At 43.9% G+C, this 19,414-nt stretch overlaps 2 protein-coding genes across 2 annotated transcripts in view; one reads left to right on the top strand and one right to left on the bottom strand.

Moving 5' to 3' along the window:
- Positions 1-19,414, bottom strand: part of MRE11 (MRE11 double strand break repair nuclease) — a 277,276-nt gene that overhangs the window by 131,630 nt on the left and 126,232 nt on the right. The window lies entirely within an intron of this gene.
- The window catches only part of HEPHL1 (hephaestin like 1), a 38,380-nt gene continuing 37,123 nt past the window's right edge, over positions 18,158-19,414 (top strand). Inside the window, exon 1 of the mRNA XM_075713648.1 lies at positions 18,158-18,327. Coding sequence (XP_075569763.1) covers positions 18,158-18,327 — 170 coding nt within the window. The remainder of the gene's footprint in view (positions 18,328-19,414) is intronic.

The raw sequence follows: 19,414 nt of genomic DNA, 5'->3' as shown, positions 1-19,414 counted from the left end.
TGGCACTGGGGCAGGCTGGGGAGCCTCACCAGGGCCCCTACCAGCTGCATTTTCTCTATTTCAGTCAAAACTACACTGTCAGCAAGAACTGGAGAAACTTTCATTACTGTTTCCTGTGACGTGCATATTCTGCAGGCAAGGGTAGATAAGACTGTGGGTTACAGAGCTGTTTGGCACCCATGCTGAAATATCTGAAAAACTGGAAGCATGTCTAACCCTATTTCCTAAGGGCAGGTCACAAAGCCACCCCACCATTTTCAGAGATCTGCCATAACGTTTAAACCAGCAGCTTAATATTTCACAGTGGTCAGGTTCTTCTTTTAAAATCAAAGACTCAACATAAATGAAGCACTGATTAAAAGGGATCTCTGCAGGTCTCGTCCAACCTCCTACTGAAAGCAAGATTACCACCAACACTAGGTTGCTGTGTCAGCCATGGCTTTGCACAGCTGATCATTGAAAACCCCAAGGATGAAACTACCACCATCTCTGTGGGTGACCTGTGGCAGGGCTGCCCCAGCCTCTTGGTGAAAAGGTCCTTCCTCATGTCCAACCTCAATCTCCCAAGCTGTAAACGTGGCTGTTGCTCCTCGTTATATCCTCTCCCATCACTCCATCACGTCTGTCACTCCCTTACAAATTTGATGTAGGTTGCTATTAGATCCCCCTTCACCAAAGTGAGCAGCCCCAGCTCATACTGCACCCATGCTGTGATCTGTAGCCGAAGAGAAAAGGCTGATCAATACAGAAGTGGATCCACAAATATTTCTCCATGTCAGGTTGTAAATTTCAGACTACTGTAACTGTGATTATTGAACTTTCACATTGCCATTAACTTTATGGCATAAACTGATCACAACTTCTTCATGATGTTTTATCATAGCTTCACTCCAGCTCAAGGCTTTGAAATGCATAAAAATACAAAATGTCAACCTGCAGGTTTCTGTCCTCAGAGAAAGCTGACAGTTCAGGACAAAGATGGCTTTACCATGAGCAAGTTATGAAATGTAAGAGAAGGAAAGATGATCTGGATACACACTGTTTCAGTACACACACCCATGTTACACACGCACCCATGCCTATGCTTGCTACATGCAAATAGTTTTTGTAATAACCAAGGCAGTAAACAGTGAAATGTCCCTCAATTTAGTCATGTGCATTGGCTAATCCTGAAATTTTTGTGACAGAAGTCGGTGTTGAGAAGGTATTAAGCTGGCTAGGAGTACAGAAATCAATCAAGGTTGGGTTCCCAAGCAAAAAAGCCCAGGTGAAAGACAGTATGAAGATATTTGAGAAAGCCAGAGACAGGCTGAAAACGGCTTTGTTGACAGAACGAAGACAGCAAAGAGGTGAGGTAAGGCACAAAGACAGACTAATGTCCTCAGACCTCTGTAACTGAGAGGAAAACAGAAAGACTTTATGGGATGCCTTATATTGCTGTGTGGTAGCTGAGACTGCCAGAGACGACTTCTGATTTTGCATTCTATACCAAAAAATTTGCACTGTTCTCTGCTGCTACGAGTTTAATAAGAGCACTGTGCTTATATGCCTTATCTTCTGAGAACTTTACAATCACGTTATGCTTTTTAATCCACCTTTAAAACAGGTTAACTGGCATTAAATTATTCCAGAAGGGAACACTTTTAACAGAGATGCTTCTTGGTTTACAGTCATTACCTATTGTTTATATAGTGCTCAAAATTGGGCAGGGCATTTTGCAAGCCCCAGCTCAAAGAGATAAAAATCTAAGCAGACTGACAATGTGCAAATGAAAGATGAAGCGGGGAGGGAGTAGAGGGAAATGGAAAGAATACTAGATATTTCACCCATCTTTCTCTGAAATGCCCATTGCATTTGTTACTTTTTCACACTGACTTTTGCCTGTCTGCTTTCCCATTTTGTTCCAACTTTTGGTTTTCCATGCGTTTGCTGAACCTCACCTACTTCCCCCACTCCCGGAGAGAAGCAAACAAGCACAGGCACAGCCTGGCCTCCTTCTACAAAAGCAGAGTTAAGTCTTGTAAATGAGTTATAAATTCTCTTCTGCATCTTTCACACATAGCCAGAGGGCCCAATTCTTGCCCTATGTGAAGAAACACGACGCTTCTTTGGCTGGAAGAACAGGGGTTTACAGCCCATTCTCTCTGACCTATCTCAATACCACTTCAAACTGCAAGGAGAACTTACCTAAACATCAATCACCAGACCTGGCGAGAACCTTTACCACCAAAATCGATGCCACTTTGCTACCTGTGTACATCAGAGGATCTGACCTTGTTATTACAGCTTAGGAAAACACTCTGGATTGCCAGAAACACTCAAAACACTTTATTAACTCGGCAAACAAAAGCACTTTCTACAGCTTTGTTAAGCAAGGCGGCTAGAGCAAGCTTCTAATTTTTAACTAGGGTTTTGGAGAGTTTTGCTTTTTAATGCTGAGGAAAGCAGGTAAATACCTTTGCTTACCTTCTACACGGGGCTAAGATGGCCTCCAGGCTCCAGAGCTCCCTGTAGCTGGCTTCAGGCTTTCCAGCGTCTCTCTCCTGGAGCGTGGTGGTCTGAGGGAGGCACAGCGATGTTTTTGGGTGATGGCGTCAGTTAAACAAATAGCTGTTTCCCTCCAGAGAATGAGGAAATACCCCAAGTTATCCCTGGTTGGCCAGCGCAACGTTGGCGTGCCACCCCGTGTTATTGATTATTTTAAGGCAGTGTTCCAGTGGTCAATGCCTCAGCCCCCCGGGACATGCAGATCAGAGCAGCAGAGACCTTTCTACTGCTGCAACCATTTCAGCCATGCACAGTTTGGCAGAAGAGGAGAGGCAGGAGATGGAAGGACTGCAAGCGCGTGAAGAGGAACAATGGGCGCGTGGCAGAAAATGTGGTTGAAGCACAAGGTGGTGGCACAGCGAAGTACAGCCATCGGTGTGGAGTCATCTTCTGCACAAAATTTGGCTCCAAAGTGTGCTGCTGGGAGAGCTGGGTGAGAAGAGTGGGCACGAGAAGGGAAGGGAAGAAAATTCTTAATAAGACAGGGGATAAAAGAAGGAGAAGGGCAGAAAGGCTGGAGAGAAGGGAGAGGTGTGACCAAGTGAGGAAACAAAGAAAGAAAAATGCAGTTCCAAGGAGGAGACAGTGGGAATATGGAACAGAAACTGAATATTCACTTTGGCAAAGGAAGACAGAAAGGTAGAAGAGACACTGAGGATGGGCCAAGAAATTAAAAACACAGCAAAGGGTATGAAGAAATGTTAAAATTAAACTGTGAGAAGACTCATACTGAGAAAAGAGGGATGTAGCAATTTTCTTTTGGAGAAAACATGATAGTAATAACTGTTAAAATACATCAAAACACTAAAACATATAAATATTTAAGTTACTCAGTAGGTTAGATTTGTCTGGGAATATGCTCAGCTCTCTCTTCAGTTGAAAACATGTCCTCTCTGGCAGGCACCTGCCATTGCCTTGTTTTCAACATCCACATGGAAGGGTGACTTTATCATAAAAACATCAACGAAAGCGATATGTGAGTGAAAGCAAAGATGCAAAATATTGCACTCTTCACCCCACCATCTCTCATCTTCATTCTCATCTTTGGAGAAAATATCTCACTATGAAAGATTGGTTGTGTAGGATGGAATTAATCTCACATGACTTCAGATCTCCATGAGGTAGGTGTCACCCTAGACTGCTTTTTTTTTCTAGTGAGAGGAACAGGCACTTCTAAGGAAAAAATCTCCAGACCTATTTTAGGAGCTACTGTAGGGTTACAATAAACCATTAATGGTGAAAGAATCTCCACACTTGTTCAGACCTAAATGTTGGCATCTGTGGTCAGATGAATCCCACCCATAAGGACTACCAGTGTGGCAGGGTGGCTGCAAAAGCACAGGGGCAAAGTCTGAGACTTTGGTCCCCAGGTTGCATATTTAATACCACCAGCATCAGAGGATGAAGGGAAGGTTTTCTTCATCACTGACTCACAGCTAGTGAAAATCTTAAAAATGTCCATGGAGTGATGTCAGTCAAATAAACTTCATTACAATACAAATGGCAAAAAAAGAGGGAAACTGAGCTGAACCCCCTGAACCCGATGCCCCAAGCTTCAACTGACATCAGTGGCAACAGCATTTCACCATGTTTTAGGTGGTGGTGCTTCAACCCCAAGGAAAAGGAACAAAGTAAGTCTCAGACAATCTTCAGACAGGGCAAAGGCACAAGGTCTAATGGCATTTAAAGCATTTAAAGAATTAAATTTAGGACAACTTGAAGACCATCAGCAATTTGCACTGACAACTGGGGCACCTGGGGGTCCTGCCAGCTTATGCAGAGAGTTAAGAAGCAAATAAATAAATTTCATAACGATACTTAAGACGAACTGCCCCCTAAGTCTCACATGCTCGTTGGTTGGAGTTTTTATAGACTCTTACTCTTTAATATCTTTAAGGTAACACCTTTCCCATCCTCACATAGCTAACACTGTCATTTGGGCTCAGCATCCTTGATTTTAATTCTGCTTTTCTCTTATTTTGCCCCACTCATAGCCTTCCAGGGTGATGTGCAAGGCTTACCTCTGTAGTTTCTCATCTGTACTGTGTTCCCAGCACTATACATTCCTTTACTGACCTTTTAAAGTTTCTTCTCTTCACCTTCCAAAGCCTATCCTATAGGCCTACCATACTTATCTACCACTTATCATTTAGTGTCTAGACTGGATACATACACTTGATTGTGTTTCTTAATCTCAAATAACTCTCAGTGCCCTTCCCCACTGTATGCTTAATAGTTTTTCAAGCAAGAGCAGAATGAGCAGAACTGATATTGTATTAGTTTTATGCTTTTCCATTTGCCTACAGTGATATATTGTCTTTTATTCTACTACATAGATTTCAAACTGTTTGGCACAAGTTCAGTGTTTTCATCTATGTTTGTGCAACGCTTTGCACTCAGGGGCTTAACCAATGACTAGTGTTTCTAGCCATTACAGAAAAATAAAAATACTGGTAAGCTATATTAAAAAATTTTCTTACTGCTTCAAGATTATGTTTAGATTTGTTGTTGCTGAGTAGGATCCATATTCAGTTTTTGATGAGAACTGAACTAAATTCTTTTGAAGAGGGCAGGAGGCTTCAGTACTTGTGAGATTTAATGAGATTTCACAGTACTGTAAAATTATGACCAAGGAAAGAGCTTATTTCTCATTCCTGAACAGGATCTTGTTGGTTCATTCTGAAATGCAGACTTCTGAGTGCAAACGATTTCACTCAGTCTCTGTGATTTTGAATGAATGCTCTGGCCTGAAATACTGCTCATGGTGGGGTACAGAAGGAATGACAAAAAGAAGAGCACAATAAAAGTCTGTATTAACTCCAGAGAGCCTGACTCCTAACTGTTTTTCTGAAGTCCTAAAGAAACGAAAAAAAATACCAGAAGCCATAAAATACTTAGAAAAACTGAATTTTTACTCTGAAGTGTTTAGTGGCTAAGCTGAACGTATACGATTGTGTACAACTATTTTTCCCCCCCGCAATATTGATTTTGAAGGCAATGAAAGCATTTTGTGTTCCACTGATCAATGTCTCCTGGTTATATTGACTTACTGTACATCAGCTCTGGTCCTCCTTTTATTTCTATCTTTTTAGCCATAAACTCTCTATTAATTTTCCATTTACATGTACTAGCACAGGTACTGAGAGAGGAAATGTAAATATCTGAAAAGTCCTGTTCATCATGCTAGAAATGAAAAGCATTCCAGCCCTACAATTTCCTTGGGTGGTGCAATGTGTGAGTTAGAAACTGAATTACAGCCCCATGCAGGTTTTTGAAGGGCATATCTGACTGCCCATTTACTCTATTAATAGATCTGCCCCATTTGGAGTGCAGCTGCATCGTGCTGATGAGAAAATGCCCTTTTTGCTGTTGACACCCTTTGTAAAAAGGAGCCAGGCAGCTCTGCTCTCATTTATTCTAGTACAAATCTTACATGGTACCTCTGGAGTCACAGCTGTATTCCAAGTACAGAGTGATACTCCATTCAATTTATTTTATTCCACTTTGGCACTGTGACACAAATTATCGCTCGCTGCTGTTTCCTATGACACTTTGTTGTTAATGTTTTCCTCAACTGAGGGAAAGGGATGGTGATTTTCCTGAGGAAGAATCAGGAAGCAAACTGCTGTTAAGAGGCTTTTTCCAAGATGAGCTGGCTCTGAGAAGGCTCATGAGCTTAGGCATTGCAGATAACCTGTCCCAGAGCCCCAGCTGGTGCTCCCTGCTCTTGCAGCAGGTACCCAGGCTAACGTGCCTGCCTGTATCCAGGAGTGTGCAGATGCCCTGTTGAGGTAGAAACAGCAAGGTGGAAACAGCAGTACCAGTGTTATTCAGACTTTCCTTTATCCAGAGTATTCCAGACCCAAGTAACCCCAGCCCACAAGGAGGTGATCACATGGCAAGAGCACTGAGGAAGATGAGGAGCAGCTCAATGCAAAAAGGCTCAAGTCTTTGTTTTTCCCCAAGTAAAAGCATCCAGTTCATTTAATACCAGCTGGTGAACAGGCTTGGGACAACATCAGCTGCATGTCTTGGTGAGCTTATGGTGGGATGAGGATGCCTCAGGCAAGCTGTTATAAAACTATTAAACTACTCTTAAAAGAATCTCAGCCTCTTTCAAAAAGCAATTCTTGTAAGGAAAAAGCAGCAGTGTTTCTGGCAGGTCATGGGGAAGTGCATCCTTATCTCATAATATACAATACTACAAGCATCATAAGGATATTGAAAATAAGTTTAAAAAGCTGAACCAACTGTCCTCCATGCACTGCTTCAACTTTCCAAGTCTGCAAGGCTCAGATCAGAGATAGCCATAACTCCCCCCCCCCCCCGCCCCCCCCTTGAATAATTGAGTGGTGCAGGTTATGGTTCTTATGTTAGGAATATATATGAGTCTGAAGAGGTGGAATGGAAGTTGTTCTAGACCAAGTTTGAAACAGGCTTTCTGCACTTTTTGGGTGTATATTCACTGCACGATACCATCACACACATGTGGTCCTAACACAGCTTGTTCTGGATGTGCACTTCACAGAGACAACAGCTTAGATACCACATAGATGGATCTTCTCTTCTATTTTAGCTATTTTTCTGATATTTTTTCCTTCTTCCTTTTGCCTTGTATCTGCTTTTTATGCACAACTGCCTCTCCTACATACTTAGGCTCCCTCTCTTCCCTGAGATGACATCCAGTGTCTTTGCTGAGCAGTTTTCCTCCTCTGATGATGGTGCACACATCATTGACTCTGGGACACTAGTGCCACCAGAAGGAGACAATCCTTTAGGAGTAAACCCTCATGGTTATCAGTGACTCTGTGAGCCTGGGACACTCCAGGGTTGCACAGCCAACGTTCTGCAGAAGCACCTTCTGGGATGAGGGAGAATGGTGCTGAAACAACACCCAGCGAGCTCTGCCCATCCAGCAAAGTATTACACACTGATTGCTTGTGTGTATGTTAAGTTCATCTGATTTATCACAGAGCTCATTTTATTTAATTACCTAAGTGTTTTGTCCAAGGACAACACTGTGCCAGGCCCACTGTTTTCTAAAATGGCAATGAACCATGACCTGTGGCCAAGGGTTGTTTGTTCTCCTAACACAGAACAACACTGTCACTATCCAATATTAAAATAATTAGAGGTTTGTACTTTCATTTTGCTGGTTTCGTGCAACACTTCTTTCTGGTTTTGGCTGAAAGGCATTTCTCATCCTTCTGTTTTGTCCCTGGGGTTTGTCCAAGCATGTGCTCAGGGTGCAGGTGAATTAGGAGCTAAAAGCAGTACCCACTTTGCTTTACCAAATGGGAGAAATGTTACTTCTTCTGGTGATCCTTCTCCTCCTTTCCTAACTTGCCCTGAACTTCCCTGGGTGTCTCAGGAAGCCTTCAGTAATGAAGAGCAAATATTTGGAATATACAGAAGAAACACGGGTTTTGTCAAAAAAACCCTCATTGCATTTTGTACAGCCCTTTGACATTGTCAGGACAGAAGGTTTCTGTAGTCCAGGGTGGTATTTTTGGTCAGACTGAGAGACATGTGGCTAGGCTGGGCAACTTGTGAGAGATTAAAAACCCCCATGTGAGGCTGAGGCACCTGGAGCAGCTATTCCCACCAGAATGAAAGAAGGCAACAGCTGAAGGGTTAGAAGCCATCATTAAGTGTTTTGTTATTGCAAGGGGGACAGTCGTCTCATTAACAATCTCCATCTGGTTTTGTGCCAAAAAAAAAAAAAAAAAGAAAAATCAATACTAGTGTGTGCATAGGTGTAAAGCTTCAAACATGTACATGAGGCCAGGTTTGTAGCCAGAATTACTGCTTGCTAGTAAAAGTAATTACTACTTTCTTTGCCTGTATTGGAGAAACTGATATATGTAGGAAAATTGGATAAGCCTTTGGAAATACAGCTGGAGTTCAGATCCTGAGGTCTGTCTGTTTTTTCCAGCTGGTGCTGGCTAGTTGAAGAAAGGACAATCCATCCCCTTGCTGACCCTGAAGTTGTTCGTTTGGGCCCACTGTGGGACAGAATAGTATTTTAAATCTCCACATATCTTATGTAGCAGAAGGGCCTGAGATAATTAGGGCAATATTTCCCAGAATAAGAAGTGCCTTTGGACTTGTGTTTCTGAAAGTGATTCTCTGCTTGCACAGACAACCACATCACATTTTCCCAGAAATGAAGCAATGTCCATATTCAAACTATTTATACTTTTCTGCTCCTGTGTCCACTGGAAAGGAATTTTAAGGCTTTTCCGAGGGTGAGGGGACATTGAGGAAGGTGGACTGCAGGCATTTTTGTTTGTTGTCTAAAATTAGGTACCAAAAGGAGACATAATTAAAGGTCCTTTCTGAAAAGGTGTGAGCTGTCTGTCTCCATCCTTAGAGATATATCATCTCCATCCTTGGAAATATTCAAAAGCCATCTGGGCATGGTCCTGGGCAGCCATCTCCAGGTGGCCTTGCTTGAGCAGGGGGGCTGGACTGGATGAGCCCTGGAGGTCCCTGACAACTTCAGCCGCTCTGTGATTGTGTGGGTCTGTGAAGGACTGTGATATAGCAGAGAAGGATAACAGCACAGCGTTGGTGTGGCTCAGGGCCAGCTGCACTTCCCTTTGCACTGAGCACCATGGTCATGTTAGCAGCAGTGGGCCTTGGCTTTGCCATGGGCTTTGGTCACTGGTCCCTGTAGCAGAGCTGGCTTGAGTCTGCAGCTCCTCCACAGCTGGCATGAGGAAGACACCAAAAAGCTGGACTTAAAAAGATGTACAAACTCTCTGGCATATGCTGCAGTCATTCCTCGGTGGTGTAATCCATTCTTTATATCAGGGTGTGTGCCCAAATTGAGCTAAGGGCAGGACGTGCATTAACCCTGCAGTGACGGCAGGTCTCCAGAGGCTGGGGAGAAAGGTAAGAACCTGGGGATGTGTTAAGAGGGAAGATACTGGGTGGAGACAGGATCATAAAAGAGCTAGGTGAGAGATGAACCCGCACACATTCAAAAAGTAAAAACCTGGAGGGCCTCCTCCGGTAGGCACATCTCACCCTGTGCAATGCTGGGGCTTCATGCCTGCGTCTTGCCTGGCCGGCCGCACAGCGATGCAATGAAACACGATGTCTGTGGTCATTAGAGGGAGCTTGGTGAGAGCCCAAGGATGAAATGCAGACTTGGAAAGTTGAAGCAGTGCATGGAGGACAGTTGGTTCAGCTTTTTAAACTTATTTTCAATATCCTTATGATGCTTGTAGTATTGTATATTATGAGATAAGGATGCACTTCCCCATGACCTGCCAGAAACACTGCTGCTTTTTCCTTACAAGAATTGCTTTTTGAAAGAGGCTGAGATTCTTTTAAGAGTAGTTTAATAGTTTTATAACAGCTTGCCTGAGGCATCCTCATCCCACCATAAGCTCACCAAGACATGCAGCTGATGTTGTCCCAAGCCTGTTCACCAGCTGGTATTAAATGAACTGGATGCTTTTACTTGGGGAAAAGCAAACAAGAAAACATATGGATTCATACAGCAGTCAGAGGAAGGTTCAGCAGTTGCTGGACTCACCCAGGACATTGTGGATCCAACTACAACCTCCTTCCACAGATGGGCTGACACTGTCTCTGAAGGAGGTGGGGGATGCAGATGCCCAACTGCTGGGCTAGCCTGGTACTCCCTGGCCCAGGATCTGCCTCTGTGAGGCTTCATGCTCTGAAGGAAAGGTGGGATGGCTCAGATAGGCACATCTCGCTGCAGAGCATCCCAGTCCCGCTACACCACTGGCTTTGGTCATGCTTCCCACCCACTCCGCTGAGCCAGCGCCAGCCCTTTTGCAGCCACGCATGAGAGGTTTCAGCATCTGGCTGGGAGCCACTTGGGTTTTTTTGCTCCTCTATCTATCTGCCTGTCTAGTCAGGCATTAGATAAAGGAACAAATTACCGTGGAGAATCTCATCGCTGCATGTAAACTCCTCTGTGGTGTGCACCCAGCCCCTGGCACCCTGAGGAGAATGAAAACTAATTGTAAGAGACTCACTGGGTGCCTGGGAGGGAAGAGGGATGAGCTGCCACCAAGCCCATGCTCATATCCTTCCTGCTGAGCAGCTGATTGACAGCAACCTGTTACCGCCAGGTATTTGTCTTACGTATCCAAATACTTCAACTTGTTCTTTGAGAATTTTGACTGTTTTTTAATGAGTGAAATATTTTCAGTCCTCACAGCTGCAGAGAAAAACTTCAAAGCTTGATATGCTCAACAGTCAGAGGCCAAATAAGGAGAATTAGCATTTACTATCTTTTGTAAAAAACTTTCCCTTTTTTGAGAGCCTGACTTGTGATTTTTAAACACCCCAGAATAATGACATTGTGCTTTTTGGCTAACAGAGCACTTTTTAAAAGCAGCTGTTGCAAAAAAACCTGTGTGTGGTAAGTCACTACATGCGTTGCTTTTCTCTGGGTTTGTGCTCCTTTCCTTGCTCTTTGTCTGGTTTATCTGGCTGGTAAGATTAGGAGCACTGCAGGGCAGGGAGGGCCCCTGTCTGTGTATTTGCACTGTGTCTTGCCACTTGTAAAGGAAGCGAGTAATCATCACCCTTGCTGCTTTCATGTCTACTTGCACAATAGAAATAATTAATAATAATAGCAATGCTTTGCCTATCTGCGGCTCCTTTCATCTGAAAACCTTAAAGTGCTTGACAAGCATTAACTAAATTAGCTTCCAAATACCTGGAGAAAGAGTCAGATATAATGATCCTCACTTTGCAGATGAGCACACATGAGAAGCAAAGGCTAACTGAGTGCTTACAGTTAGTCAGCTGAAACCATGTTTTCTCCATTGAGGGAGGTTGCTCAGCACTTCTAGAGGCTCAGGTTGTTTTCTCAGGTGCCCAAAGGTGGGTTTTGATGTCCACTTTTTTACTTCCAAAACATACAGACTGTGGACCTGTGTGATCTGCCCCAAGTCCTGCAGGAGCTGGAGGAGGCATTTCAGGCACCATGATTCATGAAGTTTCCCATTCAAACTACTAGTGTGGCCTGAGAAAGGGGGAAGCTCTGCTTACACCGTGTTGGCATCACTGTGAGCAGGCAAAGCTAGGGTGACTATGTCTGAGTTGGTCCTGGTTTCAGAAATGTAAGTGGACTCTGGTGCAGAACCACTCCAGCACAGACCCAGGGGTGCTGCAACCACATTTGCATCGTGCTGCCTTTCACTTCATAATGCTTTGGGAGACGAAACTGCATCTGAGTTGGCAAATTTGCTGAATCTTGTATGCATGGTGTGGGCTTACCAGGCTGCATCCCTGCCACGGTGATCACAAACCCTTCCTTGCAAAGAAAGATGTCAAGAGCCCTCACCCAATTCCAGGGTCTTAATCCACATTCATCTTGTCTACTGCATGTCTCTGTTAAACCAAGGGTTCTCTGCACCTCCGAGGATTGTACCCAGCAGGGGAAAGGAGAGACTAGGCAAGAGCTGGGCAGAGGACAGAAGAAATCCTCAGTAGGGTGTATATAAGATTCAGTTCTTACTCGGAATGATAGAACAAAGGCAAATGATGTTTTGGAAGACCACAGCAAGCTCTTAAAGGTGATAACTGGGTTGATGGAAGGGAAAGGGTTTTTTCCATAGACTGTGGCATTTCTAATTCTGTAGAAATTATTTTCATTTTTAATACCAGACATGAAAGGTTTCCACTCCATCCACCAGCACTCTGGATGTAACATAGGCTTCTTCAAATAGGAAGCAACAGAGTCACTGGAGAGCGGCAGGACTGCTCTTTATTGCAAAGCGTTGTAGACACAGATGAAAGACACTAAAAGTGTTGGCAGCCATCTGCAGGTACCTAAATCACATCATTTCACTATGGGCAGCCATCCTGGCTTCCACAAGGTCATCACATTTTTCCCACTTGCTCCTTTTCAGGCAGAGAAACTGAACAGAAGTTGTCTGCACAGCAGGTGGCTTAGCTCCACCACCACACACAACACCCTCCCATTTAATCAGCAAACCCCAAGAAAAGTGTCACAGCCCTGCTGGGAATTTGGAGCTTTATAAGGCTCTTGGGGATGGCTTTCCTGGCAGAGGTGAGTTTGCAACTGTTTGGAAGTCACTTGTGCAGATGCAATCACATCACTTCTTTCTTTTCTTCCCGCAATGCTCGATACCTTCCTTCCTGCTACCTGCTTTAAATAGTCCCAGTTAATTTTCCGATGCTGGGGCTTCTCACCACAACTCCCCTATTTACCCAGAGAGAAAAATGGGGCAATGATCTCATAGGAGGAAAACAAAAGGGCCACTTTTCCTCTAGAGTTAATAAGTAGGTCAGTGCCGCGAGACGTGATGGAAGAGGATCCCATGACGCCCACGGGGCGGCTGCAGGAGGCTGGGCAGGCAGCGGAGCTGCTCGGGAGAGAGCCGAGGTGGCCCCTGGCACTGGCACTCCTGCAAGCAGGCAGCAAAGGTGAGCGTGAAAGGGTTTCACCATGCACCTGGGCCACAGCATCACTCTCACAAAGAGTGAAAGTCCAGTGAGACCGCAGTCTCCACCACCCTCATGCACAGATGGAAGGTGGTGGGGCAGGAGGGCTCTCATCTTGCTTCCACCGCTGGATGGGAAGCCAGGAGAACGGGCTGCCTTCCTGCGTGAGTGCCTGGAAGTTACCTAGCCTTCTCTTTCCTCATTTGTATAATAGGGTTAATAAACATGCTTTACCCCACAGTGATGACATAAAGTTAAGCTCTTTCATGTTTGTTAGGTGCTACAATGGGCAGCACTATAGAAACCCATAAATAATGTACCTTGAAGTTCTGTTGAGGTATGAGCCTTGTTTTAACAGTGCAGATATTACATGAGTTACCACACGCAAGAAGCTTCTCTTAATTAGGATCAAAACTTCCTTTTTTTATCCTTGTTGTAATGGCTTTTGAGGCTGAACATATTACATTTTCCCAGTCTATTTGGCAATTTACTGTAATCTCTTCAAACTTGCAGCTCCTTTCAGTACACTGTTAAACACCTTCCTTTTCATTGTTGCATTCCTTTACAATCTTTGAATTTAAGTATCTTTTTTTCCAATGTGCAATTTATTTCTCTAAATTCTAAATTCAGTTACAGTATCGTCCTTTGTCATTGGTGTGGCAGATACAGGATTTGGCTCAAACCCATGATGGAAAAGAAAGGATCTGTGGGCTGCTTCTTATCTAACAGGAGCCCTCTTCTCCACTTCACACCTTAGCTCAAGATTTGTCCACAGATGGTAATGTACCAAAGCAGCTCTTCTGCAAGGAGAATGCCTGCACAGAGGTGTACAGAGAACATTATTCTGCCCTAATCATCTCCAGACAACCATTGGGGTAAATGCCAAGTGTGACCCTGAGCTGCGTGCGTGGAATGAGCCCAAATGGCTGGAGGGCAACACTGGGGAGCTGCGCAGACTCTGACGTGGGAATCTGGAGAGCTGGGTTCAGTCTCTGTCCTGCCACAAGGACTTCTGGGCAGACATGAGTCAGGTCCACACTGGGCCACCTGTAATATGGGCTACAGCTGCTTTTCTAATATCCTCACTGATCACAGATCCTTGTAATTATTCTTGGAGTTTTGGCATCTTTTTGTCCTTCTGCCTCCAACTGTTTCAGTGCTCAGACTTGGAAGGCTCCTGGGAAATGTTGTATATGACAAGGAATCCTTTCTCACCAAGGTCCTATCCAGAATTGCAAATAGAAGTGGTGGAAGCCTTCAGGGCAGACAGTTTTTGAGATTTCCAACCTACCAGCATGAACTCAAAAGATTCCACAAATTCAGATACACCTGCTGTGACTATCCAAGACTACAACATGAGGTTTACCTTCTGCTCACAACTGCTGCAACTCAGAAGATGATTAGAAAGTGCAAGTGAACTTGTTTATCACAGATGCACTATAAGGCTTTTGTATTTAATATGTGTTCATGGCTGGAGAGTGTGGGAAAACCGAGGAAGGGGAAAGGATAGCTTGGTTAAAAGAGTGGTGTGAAACTTGGGAGGGTGTAACTCAGTTCCCAGCTTTACCACAGGCACTCTTTCTTGCCTTGGGATGGTCACTACAGGCACAGCTCCAGGTTTGGTGGCAATACTAGCTGAGGGTAGTCTTATGCTGGAAACAGCAGACTAATTCCCCGACGTGGATTGCAATGCAGACACAAACCAAAATAGCAGAGGGACCGGGAACAAGTGTGTATGAACGGGAACTCTACTGCTATCAAGAAGCAGCAGAGGGAACAGGGTAGTCAATCTGCTTGAACATCAGCTCATCATCTGCCCAATGGAGAATGTAAGCTGGGTTTCAGTAGTAGGCAGTGTGAATACAGTGCTCATCTCTGAACTCATGTCACCTAATTTCAAGGAACTAAGGTATAGTCAATGCAGAAGATCAGCACATCCAACATCTCTCTTCATTGACTTTATGGCCATCGCCAGGTTAACTTAGGTATTCTAGTTAATTCACTGACATTAGTTGGCAGAGGTCTGCACTTTAATGGATTAACTTAAGCTAATTATTGCGATCATTCCTGATGTACTTAAAAAGAAAGCTCCATTGGTGATGTTTTAGGGCTCATTCACAAACTGGTACTCAAGATATTCGCCCTTCAGACCTATGAACATTGCACCTCATTACAAAACTTTGAAACCCAGCCATGCACTAATTTTAACCTTCAGAGGGACAGAAAGTCTCAGAGGAACCAGAATCCAACCCTTTTGCTGAAAGGATCCTGAACAAAGGGACAAACTTACTCCCATTACCTCACTGCCGGAGGGGAGCTTCCCAGAAATTTTCCTGATGCAAGGGCAAAACAGCTGTTCTTTCATCTTTTTCTGAGTCATGGCCACAGCACCTCTCTGGAATGTGAATATGCCTGGTTTTAATGATGTGACAAGGTAATTAAGTGTTAATATGTGGATGCAAAGGGTATACAAGTTACCAGATCTAGTAAATGCTGAAGCCAAGCTAAGGCGTTTACCAGACTTACAGCACATTGCTGATATAGGGTACTAATGGCCACACATTATTCCTGTTACACAAATAATTTTTACGGTAATAGGCAAAGAAATTAACTTTGTATTTGAATTTTGAATAGTTACAAGAAAGCAACCAGGACCCAATCCTGGGCACATGAGAAGCAATAGAAAAACTAGGACATAGCACTATTATTATTTAAATGACTATAGTGCAGTCAGGTGCCAGCTCAGAACTGGACACTCCCCCTTCCTATTCCCCATTACCTCAATGCACTTGAGTTTTATGAGTCCACATATATATAGATTTATGTTAAACATATAACAGAATTCTTTAGTTACAAAAAAGCAAATAGATGGAAGGTTGTAGCAAAACTGTACCTGGTCTTTAAATACATCTACAGCCATGCAAATAGCTGATTTAAGCAACTAAGCTCTACACAATCCCATTCAAAGTGCATGTTATCCCCTAAATAAACATATTGAGTGACAGGAGATGAAGCTTTTAGTTTGCTTTGGCTCAGGACAGCTACTCTAGGCAAGGGAAGTATTCATTGCAGGAGGCTGCAGGGTCCCAGGCCCTATGCAAAGATCACAGTGGGAATCTGCTAACCTGTTAAAAGGCCTCCTTGGCCTTTTCACAGCTTCATAGCCCACCATCTGGCCCATCAGTCCCACCGCAGTTGCAGGTCTGATATCTGTGCCAGCAGCTGGCAAAGCCTCTGCCTGTCTGGCAGTCGTTGTCTTTTCTTTTGCTTTCTAATTATGCCTTTTAGAACCTCAGTACTATTACTTGGCATCATTTGAGTAACTGAGTGACACAACAAAGCAGTGGAAAAGGAAGATGATTTCTAACTATTGGTATTTTGGAAGGCAGGACATAGATTGACATGAGATGCCAAGAGGTTGGGCAGCGTGTGGTTTGCCGCAGAAGAATGAAGAGACAAGCAAGGTCTTCAAGATTATGAGGAAGTCTGTGGGTGCTGCTTCCGAGGATCAGGATCTCTGTTTGTACAACATCTGCATTGTCCTATCAGTTCTCCTTCTCATTGTTCATCAATTAACGGACTTGAGAAAATGAACGTCAGCATGTATCAGAGAGCAGCTTCCGGCTGAGGGACTCTTGCTTTTACAGCTATGTTAAGCTGACCACTTGCAACGGTCTGACTGTATCCTTACCCATGTATACTGGGCTTTCAGTCCTCGCAGCTAAAGAGATGCAATGAATAGCCTAAAGAAACCGAAAACTTCTTTAGTAAGATACTCCATGTGCCTTGTGTGCCTTGCATCTGCATTTAGATGAGAGTCACCATGGTCCAGGTGGCTGGAGGCTGGGATGCTGCAAACTCCATCTGGTTTTTGAATTCTGTGTGTGACTTCAGAGCCACCTGCACACCAGTGATGGTGAGAGGCATTCAGCACAGCTGACTGTATGTGTAGCTGTCACTGTCGCATGCCAGAGGGTGAACCTCATGCGACTGCCATGTAAAAACATTCACAACACTGAGCTAGGTTTTGACCGATGAAGTTAAACTTGTGGCTACCAAATTCATTTCAGAAGCCTCTTACAGCCCTAGCCATGAGTAACCATTAGTTTCAACAGGAAGAGGACAGGTGGTTCTGGAGCTGAAAGGGGAATTTCACAACTGTTACACCTGGCAATGAGTCTCAAGTGTAATGCTGTATTCCAGAACTGCAACTTTTTAATGTTTAGTCAGTTAAAAATGAATAAGAGAGCAGTATGATACTGCAGTGTCTTGCCACCTAGGGGATGTTACCTAAAGGGTTTAGAATATCCTATAAACTCATACTCGTATAGGTTTACACTTTTCTTTGCCAAGATGGTAATAGAGATGTCCTCTTACAGGAAGTTAAGCCATAAAGGGAGGACTGATTTTCTAAAGAGCTATGTGGGCATGTTAATAACCAAGTTTAATAAAAGGGTGATCTTTGTGTGCCTCAAGTCTTAGGTGTCCAAATGGAAAGACTTTACAAGGGCTCTAATTTCCAGAAATGTTTGTAAAAAGGGGCTTCATTTGGGGTACTCTAAAACTGAATACATTCAAATCTCTTGCCATCTTAATAAATGGGTCAGAAAATCCTAGAAAGTAGAGACATACTGGAAAATTCTCTCTTCCTCTGATAATGCTGGATTGTAAACTAGTGTTATGCTATTGAAAAAACCCAGTGGAGGCAGCAAGATGCTAGCTTTAGAAATTTCAGACATGATAAAGGAGTTAAATTAAAACTAAAAAAAAAAGGGTTTTGACAGGAATGGCAAAAAGACCAATGAAAAGCTGCTCCAATATACCATACCACCTAGTCTGGAAGAAGGAGGAGAAAAAAAGCATCCAAACTTCCAAAAACCACCAACTGGCTCTAGCCTGGACAGGTAAGTGAGCAATTTATGCATTCACCGAAGGGCTGGCAAAGGTCCTGCCATGGCAGCAACCTCCTCCCTAGCCCTGCTCTGCATAGCCAGGCCATCTACCTATCCCAGTCCTACCTGCTGAAAAGGAGGAGCTTTGCTCTGTCCATTCCTTACTTATAACTTGTCGAGAGCTGGGAGGGAGGGGTGAGCTCTCTGTGGTGCATCCTGCTGCTGCCTGCCTGCTGCCAGCTTCGCAGTCACAACTACAAATGCCTCCCACGCAATGTGGTGGCTGCCTTCGCGCTTTTGGGTTCCTCTGGCTGTTTGCAGTGGTGGAAGCAAAGACCAGAACCTATTACCTCGGGATTGTGGAAGAGAACTGGGACTATGCACCGTCTGGGAAAAATCTGATCACAGGACAAAACCTCCTAGAGGACAAGTAAGTCAGTGGAGTCTCTGATAAATTGGAGATGTATTGACAGCTCCAAAGAACATTGACTAACGTTGTTAATGTTTATGTAAAAATGTCTTACGATGGCCTTTTTCTTGTTTTTCCTCCAATGATGTTATCATAGGCAGGATTTCAGCTTCAAGCCAAGAACAGATCTTGGTTGACTTCTCTTCCATTGTGGTTGGTTAAGCAAGGTGATAGTATGTATTTAAAGGTGACGTTAAGGAACTGATATTTCTCAAAAAAGTGTCAGATAGTGGGTTCAAAATCCCCTTTGTGTGTTTCATGGAGATGCAGATATTTCCAAAGGCAAATTGCAACTTTGCCATAACCAAGCACAGCTCTTTGCAATAAGACATAGAAGTCTGTTTAACTGGCAAAAGATTGTAAGTTTTCTCCCTGTGAGATGATAAAAGTTGGGGGGCTTGGTATGACATTGTAGAATTCAGATGTGCATAGTACCTATGAATGAGATATAAGTAGATGGTCCATATATCCCTGTAATGTATGCAACTGTGGAGACCTACATTTAGGAAATCTATTTAGATAAGTGCTTAAATATACAACAGCGAATGGTCACACTGAAGTCCTGGTGATCACCCATGCTGAAACTGGAATGCGTAGGTAAGCACTGTGATAAATTGTGCCTCGGCCAGTGGAAAAGTCATCTGTTCTCATGCCCACACTGCTGGGATGTCTGCGTGTCCCTTCCACACCAGGAGAACTGGCCTGGACATTGGATGGGGATGGCACAGACCCTTGGTGCCTCTCTACAACCATGGGCTTCAAACATGCGTGGGAATATTTTTAAGGTTTTGTTGATATCTTTGGGAGCCTAGAGATAGTTTGGGGGTCCTTTCTCTGAGTCTAGGCTTGGGTTGAGGTGGGAGCTGTGAGCAAGTGAGGAGGTCCTGATGTCCATACCAGGTCTGGAGGCACACTGGGAGCTGGATGCTCTGTCCTGGGAGTTAGAAACAGAAACATCCTTTCTGACTTTTTAGGAAATCCCAAGCAGTGCTGGACTTTTCTCTAGTGGCCAGTAATTTCAGAATCATTCTCAGCTGGATTTCATAAA

The sequence above is a fragment of the Pelecanus crispus genome, chromosome 1 (assembly GCF_030463565.1).
Source record: "Pelecanus crispus isolate bPelCri1 chromosome 1, bPelCri1.pri, whole genome shotgun sequence".
NCBI classification, from domain to species: domain Eukaryota; kingdom Metazoa; phylum Chordata; class Aves; order Pelecaniformes; family Pelecanidae; genus Pelecanus; species Pelecanus crispus.
Note: the sequence above shows the minus strand (reverse complement) of the source record. Positions and strands in the feature narration are given on the sequence as shown.